Raw genomic sequence first — 27,582 nt, 5'->3', positions numbered from 1 at the left:
CCTGGCTTAGACGGGGAAAGGACCACGATGGGGCTGTTCTACAGCAAGAGCCAGGTAAGAAAAGGCAAGAGGAGGCTGCCCTTGGGGGCAGAAGGGGACCTGCTCTAGGAGGGGATGTTTCACCTCTTGTATCTTCAGTTCTGAGAATTATCCTGAGCAAAGAAGGGTTTCCTTCTGACTGGGTTTTGTAACTACTTTGTGCTTTGGCCTTCAGGAATGCAAAAACTTTATTGATGTAGTAATTTACTATTTTGAAGATTCCCAGTTAATAAGAAGTTACATTTTTCTTCCATCCAACTGGGCTAGGCAAAACAACACACTGAGGAAAAATAAGGAGTTACCACTAATGTCAATGAATGCATAGGGAAAGTAAGGAAACTAATACTATGTGAGATGTTAAACATAGCTCTCTTAAAAATGTGGCAGTTTTGGGGCATAAGGGAATGAATGGTAATGTATTGTTATATACTGATCTATGTATTTGTTGCAGCGATACTCCTTGCTCTGTAGGTAGTGTGCTGTTTTCTCATAGGTTGAGTGTCTTTTGGTAACCACTTTTAGGTTTAGGTGGTTTCCCAAAATAATAAAATGGCTTGGGTTGGAATGAATCTTAAAAATCATCTAGCTCCAACCCCTTCCCCAGGGGCAGAGATATCACCCACTATCCCAGGTTGCTCAAGGCCCCATCGAACCTGGCCTTGAACACTTCCAGGGATGAGGCATACACAACTCTTCTGGGCAGCATGGTCCAGTGCCTCACCACCCTCTGAGTTAAAGAATTTCTTTCTAATATCTGATCTAAATCTCTTCTTTTTTTAGTTTAAAACCATTCCTTCTCATCCTATAACTAGCTGTGTAAAAAGTCACTCTCCCTCTTGTTTATAAGCCCCCTTTAAGTACTGGAAATCTGCAAATACTTCCTTTGATACATTCCTCAGAGCTTTGTTTAAAGGAAGATTGAGTGAGCTGAATTATTCACAGAGAAGTAATTAACTACAGAGTTGTGCCTTTCACTCGCTCCTCCTGAGAAGTTTAGGATAGGTCTCTGGAAGACCCTTTGCAGGTCCTCATTTTTTAAAAGCCAGCACTTATGTCTCTATATCAGACATAAGAATGTAATTATGTAGCTTTAAATCAACTGATGAGCAGCGTCATTACACCATGATATCGTTACTAATTCCTGCCCTGCTAGATTGTTTGCTGTTTGTTGTGAAACATAATGGATATATATGACATCCTGGGAATTTTCTCAGACCAAGATGTGTGTCAGCTGTATTAATAACACAGCAAGGTTCTTTATCACATCTTTCTATGAGATTGGGTCGTAAGAGTCAGATACCTCAAGCTGAAGGTTTACCACAAGTATCCTCAGAAAGGACAATGGAGGATGTCAGAGGTCTGGTCTGTGGTCACACCTGGCTACAAAGCTTCTGGGAAGAAGTCAATGCACAAAAAGGAGCCTCAGTTCAGAAATGTTTTTGTCGTTTGGAACTGAAACACTAATTCAATTCTATCTCAGGCTATACTTCTGTTCTTCCTTTTTGCATTCTCATCCCATGCATTTTGTGTGCTCTTCAACAGACAGAACCATCTCCATGCAACTTGCTCACCGTAAAAATCATACAGATGAAAAATGCCAGGAAAGCAGATTTGTGTGAGTATCTTGGCTATACCCCTGGAGCATCCTCATGCTTGTAAAACTACTCTGAATATCTCAAGTGAAACGCTACAGACTATATTTAAAAGGAGAGAGATAGAAGATGTGTGATCCTGGTATGCTGAAGATGAGGCAACACAGTTAGATGACATTATTTTTCCTATATCTTTGTCCATATAACACTGAAGTCTATCCACCAGTTGTAATGGAGAACATGTTTGCACAGATTGCATAAATTATTTCACATCTGAATCTGCAAATAAATGTTCTTTTTTTCACAGGAAAGATTGCAATAAGAACTTTCTTTCAAGGGTTCCTTCTTACAGAAATGTCCATCCTCTGTAACCCTGGGCCTATCAAAGAATATTTGATGTGAGCTCAGAACTGCACACTTGGCACCTCTTATGGATTATCAAATTTCATTCAGCAATAGGCATGGCTCACAGTTAGCATTTTCTATTTTTAAAAACTTTTACAAACTGCCCAAGAATTATAGTTATGCAAATATTTATTAATGGTTCATAAATATCTGACAAAACATTAGAAAAAATGGCTCGAATGACAACCACCTCCTCCTATCTGAGATGAGGGTTGATTGTCTTGCATCTGTTCATTTATACACATAGAAAGGTCTGAATGCAGAAAGTTTCTATATGAGCAGGACCAAGCTAAAGTTGTTCACTTAGAAAGATCCAGGACAAGATGTTTTTGTGCCTTTCCAACATTATTTGCTTCAAGTTCTGCAACAGTTTGTATAGAGACCAAAGGTATGTGAAGAAGAGTTTTTCACTCTGATTTTTAGTGAAGAGCAGTAAGATGCTTTGTTGTCGATGAATGTATGGGGAAGAAGAATCCTTATGAACCTTCTCACTAGACTACTTCTACAGCATAGAAAGCATATTTGAAGCTCAGTTATAGTCTGGAGAGAAATCCCTTCCTACAAATAAAATCTATTTGAATGTATAAACATGCACACTGAGCTGAAAAAAGAGGTCTGGAAAAATTGCAACTCATAGATAATTATGCTCCATTAAAATGAGCTTACCAAAATTCCACTCAGCCTTTTTCTCGTATAGATCAATGCTCTTCATTTTCATCCTGAGGCTGGTTTTTTTTTTTTTTCTGAATGGGGTTTATTTTGTTTTCATGCTGTCCTATTCAATATTAGAAAGTTTCTAGGGCATGGGACAATTAGTGAAATGCTCAGCCTTTTCTGCTTCCCAGTCCAAGCCATGTCCCACTAACCCATAGAGCTTTCTAAAGGAGCAGTTGGTGTGACAGTAGTGATTTTGGAGGGGAAAAAATTTTGCACAAAAACCCCAGGACACACACTTGCAAAAGGTGAATGCTTTGTTTGTTGTGGATGTTCATTGTGTAGGAAAAGAAAATCATACCAGTCAGGGAGCACTGCCTTGCTTATATATTTAAATGTTGAATCTAGTTTTGACTGACAGCTGTTTATTTCCAGTAACATTTAATTTTACTGAGTGTGAAAATTTTCAGCTGTATTTATCAGAAAGATTTGCATTTAAACTGTTTGAGGACATATTTTTCTGTGCAGCCAGACTTACAGAAGTCATGGAGTTCAATGACAGGCTCTTTATCATATAAAATAAACCTATATTTCAAAAGTTTCAATGAATTAATTTAACCTCTGCTTAGCTTTTCTGAATGTAAAAGCTAATGCAAATTGAATGTCCATAACTTTATAGGACTTTCACTGAGAAGCAGCAAAATGGGAGTCTTGAGATAAAAAAAAATGCAAACAAAATTTTGCTGGTTTGTGTAAACCCAGGGGAGTATTTTTGAGTTGTTTTAGTCATCATTACAGTTCTCTAGAAATTAGCTTGATGCAGGCTTACGTACTCAGAGGCACATGTCCTCCATCAGCAGCAAAGTGGACTTCTGTATAGGGCTATTTTCCTAACACTGATTTTTTTTTCTCATTCTTCCTTTTCTCAGCCCTGTTTTTTATTACTTTCTCTTTCTTGCAAAATTTGATAGATAAAGATTGCAAGTGTCACCTACTTTTGATTCACCTTACTGATTTTTGACATTTTAAATTGGATTCTTCTATCTCTTGCCAATCGTCCCTCACCTTGCTCTAGGTTTCTGTAGAGTTTTCAGATCACTTTGTTTAATACTCATCTAGTGCTTAAAAGGTGTCCCAACCTGGTGCTGCAGGTTAACCTTATTATTGGTCTATCTGCTCTGTTTTCCAGGTAATAGAGATGGGAAAATTAATCCATACCAAGAGAATCTCAAAACCTCTCTACCATCTCTTATGGAATAGATAGTAAAAGACTTTTAATAGGAGTTCAGTGCATAAGAGAGTATTTATAACTAAGACAATTTAAAAGGTTTCCTTCTGCTTTTTAAACCCCAAAGCTTTTTAGTGCACCCTTCCAACTGATCCCTCAGTGTGTAATTTATAACACAAATTTCCACTTGTGTATCAAATGCATATCTGATATCATTAATAACACATGTGAATTTAGTGCCTGGTTTGTGTGCTTCTCATTCCCCTTTCTCTCTGAGCACACCCACAAGCTCATCAGGCCCATTGGGCCTTTTGATATTCCTGGACCTGTGATTGCTTGCCAGTTCCCAGATTTGGGTGTGTCCTCCACAAGCATCCTGATTCCCTAATGGGGTAAGGCTTGGATGTGCATCAATCCAACCCACCCTTAAATACACAGCTTTGTCTCCTGAGATTTTGCAAATTTCAAGATCAGCCGCTCACCTTGGGCAACCACCATAGCTTTGGGACAAACAGAAGGACACGGCTTTTACAGCATGTGGTTCAGCTTGGGAGTTCCCCATGGCAGGAGATCACGAATGCCAAAGCTTATGCAGTTTGCAGGCAGAGTCTGGACGAGTTTCATAGAAGAAAAAAAAAAATCCAGTTAAAGTAGGCTCAGGAAGTCTCTGTATCTTAAACTGTAAGGACTGAGAGAGCAGTAAATTATGTTTTCCCTCTTATACTCTCCTTAGACACCCCTTTATAAATGTGAGGCATGATGTCCATCCTTGATAAGACAAAAGGTCCTTCCCAAAAAAAAAGTGGGCAAAGGGACTAGAAACCAAGATGCTGCAGAGAAATTAAGTCTTTAAGTGGAGTTAACAAACGGAAAAGCAAGGAAACAGTGTTAAGGGTTAAACAATATGAAAGTAGGCTACAGCATGCAGATACTAAGTTCAGCAATTTTAAGCCATCATTCTCTGCTTCCTGAAAATGCTCACGACCCCTCAGTGGACATTGAATGTGGGCCCTTGGCTAAATGCACCTTGACCAGTATAGAGTTAAAAATAATCTTCATTATTTTCTTAGTAAGAAAATGATTTTTTTTTAAGCTTTTACCATTTTTTTATTTTAACTACGCTTTTTCATTTTGGAAACTTCAAGTTTTGGATTTTTTTTATATAAGACAAATTTGGGTACTGTATTTTACAAAATGATTAAGTATGTTTTATTTTTTCAACAAAACTTTTTTACATAATTGCAGTAGCAATTCTGCCACATATGAGATCAATTTATGTGAAAGTCCTTTGAGATCCACGAAAAAATATAGTCAGTGAAATACATTATTGTTTGAGGAACTGTGTTCTACCACGATATTTGTTGCAGGAACACACAGACTTCCTCTGGCGTTCTGTTCTTGCACTGTTGTTATTGTTTCATTGGTATTCATTACTTACTTCAACATTTAAGCCGTTGCAACTACACACCAGCAGCCTATTGTTCTAGGTGCTGTATGAAACATGATTATAAAATCAGAGGATGTGGAGTGATAAACAAGGAAGGTTGTTTAGCAACATCTCAACAAAGGTGTGTTATAAGGAGGGATGTAAATGAGATTACATAAATACAGTTTTAGGGAAGCTTGTAGGGTGCTCCACCCAGAGTGAAGGGGAGGGTGGGAGAAAGTGTGAAAGGCTTTTCTTGAAGTTTACCTATTAGAAGATGAATACTGAATGCTCCCTGGGGACAGGAACTGATCTCCTTGGACAGAACAAATTCTGATAGCCTGTAAATTGCCTTCTGGCAAGCCACAGAAGTAGCCCACATTCTTATTTAAAAGATAATATTAAAAGTTTCAATTACTTCAATTATCTAATATTTTGCCCTCTAGAAGACAGTGATGCTAACTTGTCCCCCCGCCCTCAGCCAGATACCTACTCAGCTATGAAGTGGGAGAAAGAAAAAAAAAAAAAAGGAAAAAAGCTCCTCTCAACTGGTGTTGATAGCTTAGAGATGCTCTGGGCAAACAGGGTTTGAGACCACATTCTTGGTTCAGGTCCTTTCAGCACAATCAGAAAAAACTATACCTTAAGTATCATGAAAAAAATCTACCTCCCAGAAACAGTGAGGAGCTAAAGGCAGTCCATGAGGAGAAGGATGCTTGAGGCTTCTGCCCAGATAACAGGTGAGCTGAAGCTTGCAGCTGTTAACATCAAAAAATGAGGTGGAATTAAAATGAAAATGTTTGGTTGAGCCCTGCCTATATTTGAGCTCTCTATGAGGCAGGTGAGATTTCAGCTCAAGCCAGATGTGTGGGTGTCCTGCTGTTTGGGATGCAGCATGGGGCTGTGGCTATGGTGTTTTTTAGTATGGGTCATGTTGTTGCAATGCTTAATTGTAAAGCACAATTAAGATCCAGTCCTGCCGGCTATTATCCTCGAAGATAATTAGACACTTAGTGTAATAACTGGACGAGGAGACCATGCTTTCATAAATACCTGCTGCCACACCTGCTTTTGGCCGGATATTGCCCCACAGGAATACCATGGCTGCCATCCCAAGCACGTCTGACAGCTGCTAATGTGTCATGGTGGAGGGGAGGGACCCCAGAGGTCACTGGTGTGATGCTGTGCTGCGTGTATCCTGTGAGAGCCTAGTTGCTGTAGTCAGGCATTGGTTAGGCTGACATACAGCGTGGTGGGGGTTTGCTCGCACATGGCTGGCAGTGTGAGCCTTGTTGGTGTGCACGCAAAGGCAGAGGGATACTGCAGTGAGACCAACCAGGCAGGGCACAGGATAGGCTGCGGATTGCCATTTCTCACACACCTGCTTATACCTGCAGGTAGTCAGGCAGAACACCAGCCTGAGGTATCTGAGATGTGTAAAAAAGGTTCCCGGGTGTTGTAAATGCCTCCCTCTTAACAGCTGGAAAATAATTTACAAACAAGAGGTAATTAGGTTACAGAGGACACTTCTGAAGTGCAAAAGGCATCACCAAATGCATTTTGCAGATAGGAAGAGAGAAGCACACTTGTCTAGTGACTGTCAGAAATCTCCCAGAGAAAGTCAGAGATTAAATCAGAAGTCAGGGCTCCGCTGTCTGACAGGTAGTTATTTCTCCAAGGTGGATGATACAGTGCAGTAGCAGACAGTGACCACGTACAGACAAAAAATAATTGATGGAGTTTCAAAATACTACTGTGTTCTTTGCAAGTCAGAGCATGTGTTACAAATTGGGAAATGTCAATAAAATATACTTTGGTTCACCCACAGACTTACCCATTTGGATCCTTCTGATCCTTCTCCGAGTGGTGACATGAGCCAACAGCAATCTGTGCAAATATGGGTTGGGGCATCCCAAGAGCCCAATAAGATTTTTGTAGGGACATTTCCTTATGCACACAGAATTTTGGAAGCTATTAGAATTGTTAGAAGCTCAGCTAATTGCTATTTTTTTTAGAAATCATATATCTTAAAATATATGAAAATTATTTCATCAGTCAAAGTTACTCTTCTTTCATTCAGAGTCACTCAGAAAAGATGAGTTAAGCCTCAGAGAAATCAGGTGTGAAAAAAAGGCTGATTTTGTTAATTCTTGAGTCACACATGGCAAGTCAATAATGGGTCAAGCAAATTATTTTTCATTTCCTGAAGTCAAGTCTGCCAGTAAAACGAAGTGTGACAAGATTTAGGCCTATTCGGATGCTGTTCAGATGAAGGTGTGTCTGCTATGTGGTGGCAGGAATGCTTGAGTATGTGGCATCACAAAAAGAGGAAATATAATTCTACTAATGGGATTGGCATTTATGGCAATGCTCCCCATGCTATCTTTGGCACTTGTGTAGGTTGTCGTCCCTAAGAGATCATGTTCTGTAGGGTGACCATCCCTGACTTTTGAGTGTGGGTCCACAAGATCGTTAATCTAATGATTCATGCTTGCTTTTTTATTTCCTAATAATGATGACAAATATATTTGCCAGTAGATTATTCTGACCTCAGAATGAAAGTGCTTGTTGATGATGCAAGCCCTGCAGACTGCTGCTAACCACTCCCTACTAAAAGCTCCTACATGGAGTTCAGGTGGGAAGCCGCACTTTACAACTGGCCACTTCAGCTGAGAAAGGAAAATAAAAACATTAAAGCTGCCCTCCCTACTTCTGCAAACACTAAAATTAACTGGTGAACTTTACAACCTGTAGACGCCTCGAAGAGAAAAAGTAGAGCAATGCAATTTTGTGCAAAGAAGCAATGTCAGTTCACTCTTCCCAGTGCTGGGAAGAACAGGCAAGCTTCCACCTCTACACGAAGGGTTGCAAATACCTTTGCCACTCTGGCTGAGGCATAGAGATGCAGGTGAAAACAGTGACATTAAGCAGTACATTTTTTTATACAGCTTTATTGCTGAAAATTCTGTCCCAGTACAGCTGCTTCTCAAAGCAAATGTCATCCATCAAACTGTTTGACATTTCAATGCTTTTCTTATAATCTTCTTCACAGAAGATTAAATTCAATAATTTCATCTCCACAGGTGATTAATCTTCTTTTCTGGATTTTTTTTCTTTATATTTTCTTGAAAAGCTCTGTTGCTGAGTGTTTCCTTTTTTAACTTTCATAAGGGAAGAAAGCAGACTGAAATCAGGTGCCTTGGTAGAAGATGTGCCTTCTGTGACAGAAATTTGGCTTCATGGGAACATTGAATGCAACAAGCTCTTGCCTCCTCTGCACTGGCAGCCAGAGGTCCTAGAGGAAAGAAAGGATCCTCAGAAAGTAGACAAGACAGAACTTACAGCTAGTGCAACTCTAGACATATAAAGGCATGTCCATGCTTACCTGTAGAAGTCCGTGTGTAGGAGCTGGGCTCTGTCCATGGGCAGCCCCTGTCACAGCTGCTAATATCCGCAGTGGCCAGCCCTGTGAGGCTACTCTGTGTGTGCCTCTATGTGTATGGATGGCTCTTCAGCAACACAACTATTTTAAATGTTTATTTTTTTCCCCAGAACTTGTACAAAAGTAGTTCTCAGGAAGAACACACTGGCAGGCTTTCACAACAGTAAAGCAAGCTGGTTGTCTAGCAGCAGCTTGATGGTACCTTAGCTAGTTCCAGGCCTGAATTCTATGCATTGCTTTGTGTACAGAGCTTAAAAATGTCCACCTTACGGGGATTAGATTATTGCATTGGACCATTGCTTTCCCTGTCTTCAACAGTAAGTCAGTCTGATTGCTATGTGAGCCTGAGCCTGCCAACAGCTTCAGTGCAGCATTTCCGCACCAAGACTGTCCAGAACAGCAAGAACCCGACATGGAACGAGACCTTCCACTTCACAATTCAGAGCCAGGTTAAGGTAAGACTGCAGATACCTCCAACAGCTATTCTTAACAGATATCAAGCATACCATATAGTCCTTCAAGTCTGCAGGTCTTTCTGAGATCCCTTGGGAAGTATTCACACTCTTTTACTGTATTTATTTATATTTTGATGTTTTGATAAGACTGTATCTGCCTGCATAGTTGATGGAGTACACAGAGAGTGACTGCAATATTTCTATTTATTTCATTCTTTACCAAGGTTCTTCTGCTAAAATGAAATACCTGAAGCATGTTACATTTGTTAAACCTTTTTTTTTTTTTTTTTTTTTTTTCCCCCAGAACATTCTGGAGCTTAAAGTTTGTGATGAGGACAAAGTTACTGAAGATGACCATCTCCTCACTGTTTTCTTTGATGTCTCCAAAATCCAGCTTGGAGAAAACATTCAGCTAAGTTTCCAGTTGAATCCACAGGTATGGATAAAATTCAAGGACAGGGCAAAGAGGGTGTGGTCAGGTGAGAATATGCTTGTGTGGAGGGCATGCCAAGAAGGAGCAGGGGGAGCAGCCACCAAGAGGCCCTGCAGTATGGATTCTATTTATCCTGCAAGCCTAAATTAGGAGTCTGCTAAATTAGTAGATAAGATGCTAGGAATATATGATACTAGAAGTATAACAGATACCACATGAAGAAAATTAGGTCTGTGGCCTGTGAAGCAACAAAAGGTGAACACTGGTTTATAGAGACCCCTGAAGGGCACAGATTCCTGTAGGATATCTCTCTCCACAGGAGACCAAGCTGTGGTGACTGCCTTAATTTTCTTTTGCAGGGAAAAGAGGAACTAGAGGTTGAATTCACAATGGAGAGCAGGTGCGTAAGATGAAATAGCTGGAGGTGTAAGATGGAAACACAAAGGTACTACTACAAATCAGTTCACAGTTGCAGCCCCCTAACACTGCCAACATCTGAATAAAACAGAAGGTAACTTTGGGTAGAGTGTTTAATGTAGAAGGAATGCATAGTGGCGCATGATATGCATGCATCTACACTGGGCATGCAGACACACAGAGATGCAAGCACAGGTACTAGTGGGAGCACAGAGATGTCCCTTATGGCAGCTGCTTATCAAGCTGAAAGGCACATTTTACATAGGAGGAAGTTTTAAGTTTCCCCTCTTGTTCTTTACTGTGGAATCCCAGATGTTTGCTCTGTCATAACAAGATTTTTTCTGTGTTTCTTTACTGACTGTACTGTTAATGGAGAGAATAAATAGGTAGATCAGGCCTTGTGCTTCTGATTTTTAAGGCAAATGGTAATTCCCACCCCACCCCCCCGCCTTTTTTTTTAATGGCATGTTGGATGAATTCAGCAACTTTTTAGCTCTGATTCTACATTTTGAACTGAACAATTTTGGGCAACAGTGTGATTATGCCATCCCTGTGAAAATTGTCTTCAGTGTGTCAGAAAATGATTTTCTCTAATACAATGAGGAACTTCTCTGTTTGGTGGACGTCCACGAATGTTGCAAAATTCAAACTCTAACCTGTGAGAGGCAAACTGGATTGAATATGGATATGGAATTTCTGATTCTGTTTATCTGTGCTGCCTGTCCAAAGATGGACTTTATCTTTAAAAGATAATGAAATAATGCTTAAAGAAGAGTCAGAAAAAGAGCAAAATAAGAATGTGCTGGTTTTGAATTGATTGTTTTCCATTTTGTCTTTCAGTCCAGATCCTCCTGAAAACATTATTACTAATGGAGTTCTAGTGGTAATTTTTTATTTCATAATCCTTTTCCCTTCTGTATAGGAGTGCTTATTGCAAAGCTGGTGTTAAAGGTACCAGGCCATTGTGGTGGCATGGAGGCATTGACCAGGACCAACACACACAGCCTAAAGCTGGTGTTGGCATTGGCTGTCCCATGTGGTCCCAGCTAGTGACTCGCGCTGGGAGAGGTTAAAGTGATGAAGACTCTAAGCTGCTGTCAGTGCTCACCTCTGCCTAACCTGAGCTGGGCTCAGGGGTATGATATCCCTCTCTCTGCCTGGGGAGAGCTGGGCACCCTGTTTGGAGAGCCTTCTCCTGCAGGCAGAGCAAGCAGATCCCTTCTTTTTCTTCATCTCTGTGTGTTGTTATTTCCCATGGGGAAGCCCAATCCCATCTTCCTAGACCTGGTAGTGGGCTTACAGGCTGGCACCACCTCTCCCCTGAGGTCTATGGCCCAAGGCCCTGTGGGCATGAGGTGGGGAATGGATGGGGTCGAGCTCTGCTGACAGTGAATGCCTTTTCCTCTTGCCCCGTTGTCTCTTACAGTCCCGTGAGGTTTCCTGTTTGGATGTGCAGGTGAACGACGGGAGGCTGAGGAAGGACACTATGGGTGAGCCTTTCACTGTCTTATGGAGGAAATCAGGTTGCCACTTAAGGGCAAAAGCACTCCGTGTTTCACACTTGAGCATACTGGTTTTAAAATGATTTAGGATGCAAGATAAAATCTCACTGATGTCAGTGGCCTGTGGAGGTGGTTGTAGTTCATCAAAAATATATAGATTATTCCTGAATTTGGTGACATGAGCATGTGGTCTAATTTTACCACAAAATATTTTCCTCAGCAGTGACATCTTGCCAGATATTTACAATTTTCCAAAGCAGTTGTACAAGGAATTGAGGGTTTTTGTGTCCTAAACTTGAAGCTAAATCCTGTTGTCTCTGGATTCTGGGACAAAGTAATGGGCAGAAGGAGAATTGGGCCTCTTTTACCACCTAACTTCATAGAATTTCTCTAGGTATAACGCTATAAGACATGCCACTGGGTGAAACACAAGACACAGTATATTAACAAAGACATTTTCTACACACCTAAAGCAGTGTATCACTGCCATGTCAAGCCCATACTTGTGGAACTATGTGCCTCCTACGCAATTTTAAAGTATCTTCTTCTGACATCTCGTGATGACCCCAATCCAGTACACAGCTTAAACACCTGGATGATCCAGTTGAGCTCAGAGAAAAAGCTTGCTAGATGTGATTGAAAATGTTTGAGTGAGGTAATTCTTTTGAAGGCTGACTATATACTTTGGAGTGTGTAGCTTTACAGAATATATTTCACCTTGAACATTGTGGGTTGATATCTTTCTACATAAAGGCCATTTTTTATTATTTCAACAGACATATCAGATGCTTTTTGCATGAAAAGAAAAAACCACCAGACATCATTTAAGTGCAAGAAATAATTTAATAGAAATATTACAGGTTGAAGGAAAGAGAAACATGATAGAGGGATTGAGATTTAACTGATACCAAAGAGAACTGTGGTCTGATACAAAAAAAAGGTGTTTCCTCCAAAGTCCAAAATTTTCAAAGTATCTCAGTAATAAGACAGAATGTAATAGTCAAACATTATTCTGGTGTAATAATAAGGCATTTTGGACATTTCACACTTTCGGAAGGGAGTGTCCCCCCAAACTATTATTGATTGTGAATCATTTCCTCATGAACAGAGCTGTAGTCTCTGCTATCACTTTGCTAAGTGCAGTGCTGCTATAATAACAGTCACTATATGACACGTTCTGTGCACCCTCTCTAAAACTGAAACCCTCAGATAAATCAGTCTATTTATTCTTCCTATAATTTGGGTATCAAATTGAGTGAAGTTGTTACTTTAGGAAAACATATATTACATTACTGTGTAAACAAATTATCTGCTATTTTTGAAGAGCTTAAGTTTGAACACCTTTGCTTCAGAGAGAAAGTTTGCATTAACTGTGGACGGGTCGTATGAAGGAACCCAGATGCACACGCTGAGCTCCTGCCTGTGCCCGACGTCCCCGGCCAGGTTCCACTACATCAAGTACAACCAGTCGACGCTCACTGTGGCTCTGCCACGGCGCAGACGGCTCAGCAGGGTATGTGAGCACCACTAACATGTAGCTCTTACACTGGGGACCTCCAAGACCCGAGTGTGTGTGCTGGGAATTGGTTAGTGCATGTATGTGAGACAGGGGAGACTGCTTTTACCTTTTTTCTTTTTTTTTTCTTTTTTTTTTTTTTTTTTTTTGTAGAATCGATAACTTGTTTATTTTTGTCTTACTCTTTTTTCCAGTCTCTATCAAGTCAAAATGAAAGGGATATGAATGAATCTGTGACTCTACCTCTGAACTCGCTTCCTATACAAGAGAAAATAGCAATAGGAGAGGTGAGAACAAGTCTTTCTTAACAGAAAACAGCCCAACATCATTCTGTTTGGTGGATGATTAGTCTTAGAGTTCAGTGATTCAGTTCCTGTCAGATACAAATCATGCTGTGGTGCAAGGTGTGAATGACAGTCGCTCTGCAACTATGCAATACTTACTTTTTCTTCTGTTTTGCAGTGGACCCAGGCATGCCCTGTGAAACCCTGTTCTGAGTTTAAACTAACTTCCTCAGGACATGTCTAATATGTACGTTCATTAACATAGTATGCATCCTAACAGTATGGCAATTAGGACTTACATTTGCAAAGCAAATGCCTCAAGTACAAGATAAAATAGAGATCATCCATATGTGCATGGTTCAGATGCCCAGCTTTCAACAACCTTCCCAAATAATGAATGTTAAACTATGAGAAGCTGAGGGGCCCTAAGCCCACCTAGCTTGGGTGAATGGCTTACTTTTATTCAACCCAGACTGTGCTGGAGCTTGTGAAGGTCTCTCACAGTCCAGACCATTGCTGGCCAGGTTCTCCAGCCACATTGCTGAATTCAAAGATAGTGAAACTCAGGTGGTAGGTGAAGTGGGGTAGGGAGGTGCAGGAGTAACAACCTGAGCATGCTTACACTGTTTGTATTGCGATTTGCAGGACAGGACAATTGACTTGTACACAAAGGCAAATGAATGGTAAGTGAGTCTCCAGCAAGACCTGATTCTGTAACTGGGAGGCGACTGCTCCTATGCCAAGCTCATTCAAAATCAGCAGGGATCGATGCAGGCTCAGATGGGAGCAGATGTGTGAGGTCATTATGGGTTGTAGGCTTTTATTTGTGAGGGTCTCCTTTTTAATTGATGGCAAATTAAGTCATGGGTCCCCTGTCCTCCAAATTTCCAAGCTGCTGGTGCATGTAAGAAATGGGTCTTGATTTGCGTGCACTATTATGCCCATAGATGGAGAGAGCAGCTCCACAAAGAAATCACATTTCTAAATAATACAAACAAAATAACTTTAAGGCACAGTAGCTGTTTCTCCAATCTCACAGCTGCAGTGCCTGTTTGCAGTGGTTTCTCATTACAGGATGCATGGCAGCACTACTGAAACTTGAAAAATTAATTATATGAGCAAATAAAACCAGAAGTCTGCAGTAGATACCATAATGGATAGTGTGTCATGATTTGCTCTGCCTTCCTATTTGCATTCTCGTTTTCAGCTACAGCAATTAGCAGAGGCCTGTCTGTGGTGTTGTTTTTTCTCATTTGTTACATTATACTGTCCACAAACTGGTCTGTAAACACACAAAAGCACTGCTGGAGTTGTCCACAGTGACTAATAATACAACAATACCTGTGTCCTGGTCTCAGGACTCAGGGTCTGTGTTTCAGACCAAGAAACCTTGATGCCCGCCTGGGGTTTGACCTCTGCACAGATGAACAGAATTTCCTGCAAAACCGAAAGAAGGTAGTTGCTGCTGCGCTAAAGGATGTTCTTCATCTGGAGGAAGATCTGCAAGAGCATGAGGTGACTAGTCAAGGGTACTTTGGGGGGATTTTTCTCTCTCCTTTCCCTCAAGCCTGGAGATGAGGGATGATTTTTTTATCTCCATCTGGATAAGGAGTGAGGGTTGTTAACATCAGCTCATCCTCCAGGGCACTTTGCCACCAGTGTGATCTCAGCTGGAGAGTTCAACTGTCTGTTTAGATGAGCAAAATCTGTGTTTTCACTCAGCTTGCAAGTGAATTATTTGAAGGCATTTCAAGCCAATGGTTTGGTCTGTGTCTCTTTAAAATCCTCTCTGAAGTGCCAAGACCTAATTTATTCCATGGGGATGTACAGTATAGAGAAATTTTGCTTTATCTCTTAATTTATGTGTTTTATCTTACAAGTGTCTGGATGCTGCTTTTGCATTTCTGTAATCTTTTGACATTATTTATGGCTTAATGCCACTCTTTTATATATGCTTTCTGCTCTTTTTTTTGTGTCAAACAGGTGCCTGTAGTGGCTGTGACCACAGCAGGGTGTGGCATAAGAGCGCTCACTGCCATGTATGGCAGCATTTTGGGTCTCCAAAAGTTGCGTGTTCTGGACTGTATTTCATACATCAGTGGTTCATCTGGCACAACATGGTGAGAAGTCATTTTGATACTGTTGTTTGGATCTTGCTGTGTTAAGAAAAGCCTATGTTCTGTCTCGGTTTCAGAAAGGGTAAAAGTGATCGATTGAGTTATTGGTTCCATCTTTGGGCTATGAATCACCTATGAAAGAATTATTGTGCATCCCTAACCAAAAGAGGAGACTTTATTGGAAGTGTAAACATCCTTAATCCTATGGAAAATGATGTTTTATTGTTATTTACTGTTTGACAGAAACAGCATTGACAACTGTCGTGTTGCATCTCAGATTAAGTGATTTTTGACTGTTGCCTTTAGACTTCCATTTCTGCTCAAAGTAAACTCAAAGAAAAGAGTATCTAAAACATAAAACGATATGCATTCAAAACTCTACAGTGTGTATTCTCTGAGTTTCAAAAACATCGTGTTAATTTCTCTCTGCATTCCATTGTGTTTCCTGTCTGCAGGACAATGACAAAGCTATATGAAGATGCTGATTGGTCACGTAAGGATCTTGGGGAAGTAATTATTGAAGCACGGAAGCAAGCAGCCAAGTGCAAGATGGGGGCTTTTTGCTTGAAAAGTCTGAGGAATTATTACAGAGAGCTGAGCCAAAGGACCCAAGCAGGACATAAAACATCTTTTATTGATCTGTGGGGGCTCATGATTGAAGCCATGTTAAATGATGGGGTAATGTCTATACACATTTCTTCTCATAAAGTTGTTGACTTAATATTTACAACCATTGCAAGAAACTAGAGCCCTAGGAAGAGTCACTTGGTCAGTAACACTGTCCTTGACGTATAGGCAGAACACCATTTATTTACATTAATAACTTGGAGACAGAGTGTATGTCTACACTGGAGGCTGAAGTGTGATTGAATGTACCAGAAATGCTCAGACTAGCTCAAAAGTAAGCAGAATGCTGATTAACACTACTACTGTGCTAGAAATTTTTAATGTTCTTAGGTGTTTTTTATGGCTCTATGCTTTTGTTTCTCCACTGCTGCAATATTTTGACAAGCTGCACTCTTAACTTGAATGTACTGCAGATGTACCCATTATGTCCAGCAGTTTGTGACTTAGTGATAAGAAAGTATTTACATCCAGAGATAGTGAGATACATTAGCTACAGTGGGTGCCTTTCAGCTATTTTGAATTTGACCTCCCAGGATCTTCAATTTCTAATTTTATTGTAATGACATGAGCAAAAACTTTCCAAAATTTCTCCAGACTGATGATAGCTGGAAAAAAAAGCTACTTTATCTCAAAATTCTGTAAACATGCTTACAGGTTTTCTTTTTGTCTCGATGAAACAGATAAAATTAAATACTCTCATTTCATTACATATTCCACACAGTGGTTCCAGCCTCAGTGCTACATAGCAAAATTTGCTAGAATTTAATTTGGCTGAAGTATACTCAAAACCTCCATTTCCTGTATAAGTTGTTAGGATTGGACAGCTCAAGGACTTTTCCTCTGTGGATTTTAACTTTCAATATAGCATTTAAAAACAGAAATCTTGATTAAAAGGGTCATTAACATGCTGCCTTGAAGAACTCTTATCATTAACAGAGGAAGTATGTGATAACAGCTGAATTACCCAGATATGCTGTATATTCTAACTTACATTTAACCATACAAAGCTAGAACAGAATGTGAGGTGATTCACTGCTGTCATTATATACTGAAAGCTGAACATGGCCGGTTATCTTAACAGAACTTGTTCCTGCTTTCTTTTCCTCTGTTATTCAAGCACATGGAAGTAAATTTAGGAGCAAATTCTGGAAAATTATGTCTTAGTCTCTATAAGCTGATGTTTTTAAGGAACTGATTATAACCTAACTCTTTGGGGTTTTTTTTTCAAATCCAGAAAAGCCACCACAGACTTTCTGATCAACGTCAGGCAGTGAACCAAGGTCAGAACCCACTGCCCATCTACCTTGCCCTTAATGTCAAGGACAAAGTTGCCACCAAAGATTTCAGAGGTAATGTTTCAATTGTGAAAAAGAGCTATATTTTTCAGCCAGGGAGATTCACTGTGGGGATACAGTAAATAATGATGAATTGTTTTAAATTCTCACTACAAGCCCAGAGAAGCAGTGTTCAGAAATGTAAAGAGTAACTGGGAAGGCACATGATATGTGTCGAGAGTTGAATATTTTGTAAGATCTCTTGGCATGTGATTGTCTATTCTCAGGTATTAACTTCAGACTAATAACACAATGTAATTTGGTGACAAAGTCTCAGAAATTATATTAATTCTTCAAGAAGGTGATTCACTAGAGTTTAAGTTTGCTGAGTATGTTTTGGTCCATGATGGGAACTATATGATCTCTAAAGTCTCTTCCCATCCAAACCATTCTATTACTCTGTTTTTCATAGCTGGCTAATGGCAATGGAAGTCAGTCTGAGTTCTAGTCCACCTTCCATGAGAAAACGTTGTAATCACTAGATAAAAAGAAGAATAATTTGAATTTTGTCCAGCCCTGAAATATTTCTTTCATAAACATGGGGACAGTGTGATAGCTAGTTCAGCAGTGGCTGTTGGCAGGGTTTGCTCAGGACACATGCTGAGCCAGTTTTCTTGTGAGAAGTGATGTCTGAGAGGCTTATGCCAAACCTGGCAGCTGGGCTATTTTCTATAGTGGAGCTAACCTTGGTGCATGTGTTGGCAGAGTGGGTGGAGTTCACGCCGTACGAGGTGGGCTTCCTGAAATACGGCGCCTTCATTCGTGCAGAGGATTTTGGCAGCGAGTTCTTCATGGGTCGCCTGATGAAGAAAATCCCTGAGTCACGAATCTGCTTCATGCAAGGTAACTCACCAACCTGGAGGAGTGACAAGATTTTAATAGAAACATCAATGATTCAGGAATTCATCCCCAGAAACCTGCTGTTTGCATGAGGCAGCAGAGGCACTGGGTGAGTCAGCTGACAGGCTCCCCAGGGAAGTGATCACAGCACCAAGCCTGCCTGAGCTCAAAAAGAATTTGGACAATGTTCTCAGGGACAGGGTGTGATTCTTGATGTTGTCTTAGGCAGGGTCAGGAGTTGGGCTTGATGATCCTTGCAGATCTCTTCCAACTCAGGATATTCTATTATTTTATGTTTCCTGAGACTCATTTGACTGCCCTTGCCAGCAAAGGTGGTTTTATTATTTGGTCTAAGATAAAAATAAACTAAATTGGAAAATAATTTGTCATGTACTTTTGTGAGCGCTTTTGAGGCATCATAAGTTCCTGTAGCTTGCAAAATCTTTTCAAAGTTAGAAATCTATGATACTCCATGGAAACCAAATAAAATGTTGAAAAGAAATCAGTGGAGTGAGAAAGAGGAGAATCAGAGAAGGAGCTGGCTGAAAATATTTTGTTATCAAAGGAAAAAGGAAATGAAAACAGAAACATGAAAACTGACTAGAAAAAAAAAAGTTCCAGGTAAAACATGGTAAGAGAGAAAAGACTTGGAAATTTTTTCTGAAATAAGTTTGCCTAGATAGGCTTGCCTTTGGAGTCTAGCAATGAACTTATGCAAAAATTGGATGGAAAGGATGGAAATAAGAACAAGTTAGAGAAGAGCTGGGGAAGGAGCAGAAGGCAGTTTAAAAAGAACTTGTGTTTACATCTGCATTGCTCATTATACCTCTCCCACTTTCTAGGAATGTGGAGTAGTATCTTCTCCAAAAATCTCTTGGATGCCTGGCATGCTGCTGACAATTCAGAAGACTTCTGGCATAGGTGGACCCAAGACAAAGTGACTGAAATAGGTAAACCAAAATACCCTCCTCCAGACCCCTCTGATAGCGTAACTGCACTCACATTTCCCATTTTTTGAGCTTTTCTGTCATCCTGTTTCTCTCAGTCTCTGGGTATGGAAGATACCAGAAAAATGAAGTTATTTGATTTTACTGAATAGTCAGTGCTTTGCTTAAACAGTGAGACTGTGACAAGAAGGAAAGGCACCATCAGACAGGCCTTTATATAAAGGAGATAGGGATGGACACATATGGTGGCCTCTAAAATGTTGTCCTTAAAAGGCTGGGAAAGAAATACTCATGTCAAAGCCTCATGTCATCTATTTGTTAGCCAGAAAGAGGCTTGATTGTTTGTTTCAATATCTCCTTGCCCTGCACAGCACATCCCTCCCTCAAAATCTGACTAAATTGAAAGACTTCGTAGATGTCAAACAAGGTCAGTGTGGTGGAGCTCTTACAGCAGCTGAGAGAAGCAGCTCCAAACTGAAAGATCATTCCTTGGAAATACTCATGAGTATCTTCATGACAAAATTCAAGCAAAGCCAGTGAACAGACTTGGGCCACATTTCTGTGGATTATGTTTTCATAAAAAATCCCAAAGTCTTATGTTTAAGTTTATATAAACAATTTGCAGGTTTTGTTGAATTCAGGTGTCCACAACTGAACCAAATAGAACAATCTAGCTATTTAAAAGTAAGAAAAAAATAGTTTGAATGTAAAATGCTGAAATTTTACTATGCTTTTCAAAATAAATGTGATATTTAACCTACATGGAATCCAAAAGCAGTAATTCCTTAAAATGTATTAATAAAATTATTTTCCCCATTTGTTGTTGGCTTGGAAAAGTGAATTACTTCAGTGTGTACCAAAATCATACTGTTTTATGAGAAAAATATTCTTTTTGTCATGTGTAACCAACCAGAGTTTAGAAAACACAGGTTTATATTTTTGTCACGAAATTAACTGGAACTCACAGAAGATCACAGGGAAAATAATGCAATGCTGAGCTGTGAGCACACCATTACAGAAGACCCATTGAACCTTTCTCCTCTTTGTGTCTTGTCTCTGCTTAATTATGGTCATAATTCAATTTCATGCCATTTATGCTGTGTATCTCCAGAGGAACAACCAGACCTGCCTGAGAAGCCGTATGAGATGGCTACGTGCGTTTTCACTCCTACGAGCGGCCTCTCCACAACGCTCCGGGACATGCTGACAGATCGCCCTGCTGTCTCCAAGTACCACAACTTCCTAAGGGGCTTCCAGATGCACAACGAGTACATCCAGCATGAACATTTCACAAAATGGAAAGGTGTGGATGGCTCTCCTGCCTACATATCTCATTGGGGCAGGCACAGGGGCTGGGGATTAGTGAGGGATGTTTGCATGTCCTGAAGAGAACTGAGTGGGTTTTGTGGTTACCTGTTAGTGCTCACTAAGAGGAGGGAGAATGCAGGAACTACTCACACCTTTCACTTCCAGTAACACAAATGTACAATTATTTAGTCATTGGGTACTCAAAGTCATCACAGGAATAAAAATTCCTAGGATGGGGCTCTGCAAATAAGGCAATATCTGTGTAGGTTTCAGTGCAGTTCATGGGTTGAGAAACACAACAAAATGTGAGTGGAGAGGCTGAAGGAGCTTTAGGATTGCTGCATGCTACCTACCCTAAAGCAAAGGGAAAATCCTGGATGGGAGGGAAGCTCACCTTCCTTTTGCCTTCTAACTTGACAGATGTCTTTTTGCAGTTTGCTAATAGCTCTGAATCTTCCACTCTTTAGACACTTTGCTAGACACCTCTCCCAATGACCTGAGAGGCAACTCAGAACACCTGGAGCTGGTGGATGCAGCTTTCTTCTTCGAAACCAGTTACCCACCCCTTATGAGACCAGAGCGGAAGGTGGATGTCATCATACACTTAAATTACACAGGTGGATCGCAGATATTGGTGAGAAGTCTCAAAACTGATTTTCTTTCACAACAGCTTTTGCTTTGCTTTCCACTGCTTTCAAATAGATGTCTGAGAAACATGGAACTTAGTAGAATTTAGTAACACATTGATTTCAAACCTTAGAATAAGAATAGAAATTTCTAGAGAGGAAAATATGTGTACTTTTTTCAAATTACTTTTGAAATATCCCTAAGTTCTTCACCAGTGAAATATAAACAGGTAAAGTGAAGTTAAGAAAGTCTAGTTGCAATGTTTATTATAGACTTATATATAATTAATATCACAAATATAGCTGGGAAACTTTTGTGATTCAAGTGCTGAATTTAATCGGCATTTTGCTTATAAATGTAAAACTTTGTTTTCTTTTTTATTTTAATGTTGATTTTCTAGCAAGAACAGCCTAGTGAGTAATGGGTTTCTTCATCTCTAGTCTTATCTCTTTTAATAAATACATTTTTTTTCCCTAAATAGTGGACTTGAAGTGAGGTATCAATTGCATTTACTGCTCTTGCAGGTGTCTAATTTGGTTAAGATGGTTATAAACATTTTGATAGCAGTATTTAGTATTCAGCCACAAAGTTCAGTGGTTAATGTTCTGTCAGTTTTTCAAGTGGAAGACATTTCAATGGTGCAATTACACTTGAAAAATACTTGTCTTTGTACTGTAATGGAAATGATAATATCTTCAACTATATTTCTTGTAGTCTGAAATCCTTTGGACATACTTAATTCAAAATGAGGTGGTACTTTTTTGTTACATATTTTAACAAAGCCGGTCACCACAAATGGGCTTTCTGATGAATATTTTTAGTGCTATAATTTGAGGTCTAAAGCATGTCATTAGAAAATCTCATGTAATTTCTAAAGTTCCAAGTTATAGATATGGGTATGTTGGTCTTAAAACCCTGGTAAAATTTACTGAGATCAACTCACAAGTTATTCTGCTGTATAAACAGATAATGGGACTGGAAATCCTACTGTCTTAGACTGCAAATTTAGTTTTGATTAGATGCACTGAGTCATTTTTTCTGACTCAGTTCTTGTTTAATTAATGGTCTGTAACATGATTTGAATTTATCTGTTCTGTTTCTACATCATATTCTCATTTTAGAGATGTACCTTAGTACAGGTTTAAACTCTCTTTGCTGTATTGATATTGTTTTCCTAGAAGACTATTTCCAAACGGTTCCCCAGGCAACTGAAAAGCAGCCCTTGGGGCTGCAGATGTCTGCATTATTTCCGCTGTCTGCCTCTTAGTCTGTTTTGTGCAACTTTGCATGAACTGCTGGGCTTTGGCAGCAGTCTGATCTTTGTTATCTTTTCTGTTACTTGTGTTGCTGCTGTTGACCAGCCCCTGGAGCAGGCTTGCAAATACTTTGCAGAGCAGGGAATTCCATTTCCCTGCATTGGACTGACGGATGATGAGAAGAACCTGAAAGAGTGCTACATGTTCGATGGTGCAGACACCCCAGGAGCTCCTCTACTGCTTTATTTTCCATTAGTGAATGACACTTTTCAAAGATATGTAGCACCTGGTAAGTCAACAGTACCCAGGTAACTTTATTGACTCAAGGAACATTCCCACTCCCTGGGTGTTTTTCCCTCAACCCAATAGAGCCTCCCTTTGTTTGCTTATTCAAACTAGTGAAAAGATTGCAAAATGGGATAATTCCAACAGTTTGCAAAATCTGCTGAAGTCTTGTGCATATTTTTATTTGTGTCTTGGTGCAATTCGGGGAATAGAAGAAATGTGTTCCTCAATTAGAGGAATGGAAACTAATCTCCTCTTGTAATTTCCGAGAGTTTACTTTAGTGACTAGAATAAAGTATATTTTTCAAATTATGTGTGGTTTTATGACACTCAGGTCTAGGTGAGAATCACAGTATAGAACAGTTCTGTGAAGGGCCACTGTGCCCTCTCTTTAGGCCATTTAATATGCTGGTAGAATACCAAAGCAATCGTACATAAAGTGTCCTTCTGGATTAGTATTTGAGATGGAGACTTTGCTTTTAAGATGATTTCCAAGCCAACGAATATTCTGCTTCCTCTTGTCCCGGATATCTCTATTCCTTTTCGTTTGAGTTGTACCAAAGAACCTGCCGGGTAAGCCTTGAGCAGCGGTCACCTCACAAAATGATGTGCCATGAGCTGGCCAGTAGATGGTGCTGATTGCAATGGAAATGACACTTGTTTTATTCCAATAGGCTTGGTTCAAAAGCAGGTTTCGCAGAGATCATAGCACTGCACTTATCTTCATAGTAATTGCATCTATGATCTCTCCAAATTATTATTGACCTATCAAAGTAGGGTATTTCTGTGGGACTATACAAACACATTCCTTTTTTCCCCTTGACAGGCATGTCACGAACTGCTGCTGAAATGGAGCAGGGCAAGGTCGATATCTCCAGTTTCTCCTCTCCATACTCAACCAGGGAGGTCTCGCTGAAAGCAGAAGATTTCAACAAGCTTCTGAAGCTGGCTAATTACAACATAATGAACAATGAGAACATGATTCTTCAGGCCTTGCGCATGGCTGTAGCACGGAAGAAACAGGCCCTGAGCCAGCCAGCATCACAGGCACAGCCCTCTGCTTGAACAGCATTTCCCTGTCCCTTACTAACCATTTACCAAGACAGCATACATGTGATAAATACTTCACCATTCTTGACAGGGGCCATAGCTTTCTAAGTAACCTTCTCAGTCTTATTCAGAATTGTGGTATTAAACTCAGCAGTTTCTGTTGTTAATACCCTCTCACTGTGATGTTCAAAAGATGAAGATTCAGCTGTGTGTGAAAGGGAAATAGCATTAGCTCTCCTTGTCTGCAATCTCTTATGGTCTTGGTGGCTAGTTGCTAATATTTTTACATATGCAAAATATTTTGGCATTTCATTGGGACTATTGGGAGCAAAACCATAAAGCCCTCTTCAGACACCGAAGGTGGTTGCCATGCGGTACCAATTTAAAACATTTTACTTAGTTTTAATAATCTGAATGAAATGGGCTTCTACCTTTAAAGAGTTTTGTTTCCCAGGTGCTTCTTTTGGGTCATGAATTGTCGTGAAATATGTCATAAATATTTTATGAAGGATGTTTAATTTTTCAAATTTGTGTTGGACAACAGAGATATGGATCAGTGGCCATTTAGATATTTGATCATCTACTCTTATCAATTAAATCAAACTTCAGAATTTTATTTGAAGGACTATCGCTATTTCCTCTCACAACCGTGTCCTGTCCCAGATCACATATGTGTTCTGCAGTTATCTCCCCAAAATGAAATTTTGCTTTAGCATCATCTGGAACTTGTTCAGTATAGTGTATTGACCTATTACGAAATCAGAGAGCATGTGAAGGGGATTGCAGGACGTATGGTAATTGAACACTGGAGACATGCAGTAAGATACCAATTTTCTGTTCACTGCATCACAGTGTATTCCATACTCAAACATACTTAAGGCTGAGAAAAGTCCAGCAGAGACAGATGTGGAACTTCTGTTTCTGGTGAATTCCTCCGTAGAGGTAACTGGAGAGAGAGAGGTATTTTTTTCTAGATCTGGAGCTGGTTAAGAAGTTGGTTTTTACTGGTTTTACATAAAGAAGCATTGTGAAAGAAAGGCAGACGCTGGCATCTAGGAGTTTGTCAAGGGTCAGCTAAGATGAGCTTTACTGGAGTCCCTCAGAGCCTCAACAAGGCAAGAGCTACAGAAGAGTATCTTCTTTCCACAAATTTTCCAACAAGGTACCTAGATAATGCCTGCCTTATATTCTAAAATCCTGCTGACTCTTTTATTTGAGCAGCCATTCATGAGCTCAAACTAAGGTACCTGAACTGTCAAAATGGGTATCATGACTGACTCCTTAATGCCTGCCAAGGAGGATATCATTATATTTGTCAAAGTCCTCCCATGACTGCAAAGGTCTGGGCAATCCACCAGTTTTCTAAGTTCTGCAGGCTCCAATGAACTCTGGTGCAGCCTTAATTCTCAACTGTTATTCCTTGTTGGAAACATTTTTTTTCAGGATTAGATACTGTGTTTGATTTTGTCCATTAACTTTTTCATAGTAATGGTGAGCACCTGATCCTTGCTGGTTTTACCAGCCTCATACTGGTTGGAAAACACGTATTCCTGAGACAGTGGAAACAGCTCTCTGTAGATGTCTTGTACAGCCTGTTTTACCTTTTGCATGTCCCATCTCAGAATCTGTGATGCACCCTAAAATCTCAGATGATCTGAAGGAAACCAGAAAAGGTAGCTTCTCAGCCACTGGTATGGCGTCTCATATGTTCACACTAGTTTCATCTCAAGTGCCAGTTCTGGCACTGCTACTAGATTTTCTTCAAGCAGAGGCATTTGACAGCCAGTGTCTGGGATGGGCTCTCTCCAGCCCGATGCTCTGCAGCATTTTCTGTGGAGGAAATTCCTGCAGAGAGAACCCTTGGATAGGAGAGGTGACAGAGGCCTAGAGGTTGCCCCATTGTTTCCCTTGTACTAAGCTGAGCTATTTTTTTTGTGGGTAAAACACCTCTTTTTGTATACTTTTTAAAATTAATATTTCTGCTGTTACTCTGTGTTTCTTATCCCACTGTTTTTTTTGCTTTCAGTAAATTGTTATCTCAACCCATAAATCTGTCCTTTAGTCCCTTCCTTACCGGATGAGAGGCAGGAGAGGGGGTGGCTTATTTGGAGTTTAATTTCTGGCTGGTGTTACACCAGGGTGGTCCAGTCCTTCCCCACCTCAGCTGAACACTGCTGTGTTAGCTCTGCAGGGTGAGGTTCTGGCAGCAGAGGCCTACAAGGGTGGCCAATGTGAGAAGCTGCCAGAAGCTTCCCCCATCTCCAGCAGAGTCAATGCCAGCTGCCTCCAAGACTCACCCACCTCTGGCCACGGCAGAGCCCATCAGCAGCAGTTGTACTGCCTCCAGGATAATGTGTTTGAAAATGGGGAAAAAACCCTGTGCAACATCAATTACAGTGGGAGAGAGGAGTGAGAACATGTGAGAAACAGGCCTGCAGATATGAAGATCAGTGAAGGAGGAGATGCTCTAGACTTTGGAGCTGAGACTCCCCTGGTGCCTGTGCTAAACAATTGTTAAATAACTATTTAACTGGCTGTTCAATGACCATGGTGAGGCAGGCTGTCCCTCTCAGCCCTTGCTGGCCCATAGTAGAGCAGATATTCACCTGCAATCCCTGGAGACCCCCCATGGAGCAAATGGATGCCTGAAGGAGGATGTGACACCGTGGGAAGCCTGTGAAGGAGCTGGACCTGTGGGCCATGGAAAAAAGAGTCCACACTGGAGCAGGTTTGCTGGCAGGGACCCACGCTGGAGGGGTGTGTTTCTGTGGGACTGCACCCCAATGGAAAGGACCCACACTGGAGCAGTTTGTGATGAACTGCTGCCTCTGGAAAGGACTCAGGTCGGAGAAGATAATGGAGGACTTTTTTTCTGTGGAAGAGACCCCACACTGGAGAAAGTGAAGCTGCTGGGGTAGAGGAGGTACCAAAAATCAGGAGTAAAATAAAACCCAAGAAGAAGGGAGGGGTGGGGAAAAGGTGTCTTATGATTTAAGTTTTATTTCTGATTATCCTATTCTGATTTGATTTGTAATAAATTTGGCCGATTTCTCCAAGTCCAGTCTGTTTTGCCTTGATGATAATTGGTAAGTGATCTCTCCCTGCCCTTAACTCAATCCGTTTGCCTTTCATTTTTTTCCCTCCCTTGTCCAGCTGAAAAGGATGGGGTGCATGATAAAGTGACTTTGGTGGGCACCTGCTATCCAGCCAAGATCAAACCACCACAGCTTCTCAGTGTTGCTTGGTTGTGTTTTGTTGAAGGTTTGGAGTTTTGTTTTGTTTTTGTTTTGTTTGTTAGGTTTATTTTGTGGCATTTTTGCAGGGGGGTTTTGTGTGCTTTTTTTTTTTGGTTATTCTGTTTTTTTGTGTGTGTGTGTTTGGTTTTTTTTTTTGGCGGGGGTGGGGGGGAAGGGTTTACTTAAGGGGAAGACATATTTTTCCATACTCTGGGTATTAACAGGTGCTCCTGCTCACTCGTCATCCTCATGTCCTTCTTCTGGACTTGCTTCAACAGGTCCATATCTTTCCAGTGCTGGGGCTCCAGAGCTGGGCACAGCACTGTAGGTGGGGGTCTCACAAGAGCAGAGTAGAGGGGCAGAATCCCCTCCTTCAACCTGTTTGCCACACTTCTTTAGAAGCTTTTGCATCTCTTTAATTGAAAGGTTATTGAGGGTAGATTCCTACTCCTAAAATGGTTGCTTACTTAAGTAATTTTTATTCAGAGAAAAGTTGTGAGGCCAGAAATGACTCTATTGTGTATTTTCCTGATGTGTGAGGGTGAAAGGGGAAGACAGGTTG

At 40.5% G+C, this 27,582-nt stretch overlaps 1 protein-coding gene across 1 annotated transcript; it reads left to right on the top strand.

Annotated features, from left to right (window-relative positions):
* Positions 1 to 27: 27 nt before the first annotated feature.
* On the top strand, positions 28 to 25,819 carry LOC119702064 (cytosolic phospholipase A2 epsilon-like). Its single transcript, XM_038139512.1, has 20 exons — positions 28 to 54; positions 1,582 to 1,654; positions 9,105 to 9,241; positions 9,546 to 9,677; positions 10,034 to 10,074; positions 10,932 to 10,974; positions 11,518 to 11,581; positions 12,946 to 13,106; positions 13,304 to 13,396; positions 14,039 to 14,076; positions 14,752 to 14,908; positions 15,377 to 15,513; positions 15,966 to 16,188; positions 17,372 to 17,486; positions 18,177 to 18,314; positions 19,154 to 19,261; positions 20,370 to 20,561; positions 21,034 to 21,200; positions 22,555 to 22,738; positions 23,561 to 25,819. Exons 1-20 carry the CDS (start codon positions 28 to 30, stop codon positions 23,797 to 23,799), a joined length of 2,469 nt encoding a protein of 822 aa, XP_037995440.1. The 3' UTR covers positions 23,800 to 25,819.
* Positions 25,820 to 27,582: the final 1,763 nt, after the last annotated feature.

This window comes from Motacilla alba, chromosome 5 (assembly GCF_015832195.1).
Source record: "Motacilla alba alba isolate MOTALB_02 chromosome 5, Motacilla_alba_V1.0_pri, whole genome shotgun sequence".
Lineage (NCBI taxonomy): Eukaryota > Metazoa > Chordata > Aves > Passeriformes > Motacillidae > Motacilla > Motacilla alba.
The sequence above is the reverse complement of the archived record's forward strand: the minus strand, read 5'-3'. Positions and strand labels throughout refer to the sequence as shown.

Bases quoted from the DNA above. Each gene is read 5' to 3' on its own strand.
- LOC119702064 (XM_038139512.1), top strand. From the start codon at position 28: ATGGGGCTGTTCTACAGCAAGAGCCAG. The intron at 55-1,581 runs GTAAGAAAAGGC...GCTCTTCAACAG, and splicing joins TGTTCTACAGCAAGAGCCAG to ACAGAACCATCTCCATGCAA. The intron at 18,315-19,153 runs GTAACTCACCAA...CCCACTTTCTAG, and splicing joins ACGAATCTGCTTCATGCAAG to GAATGTGGAGTAGTATCTTC.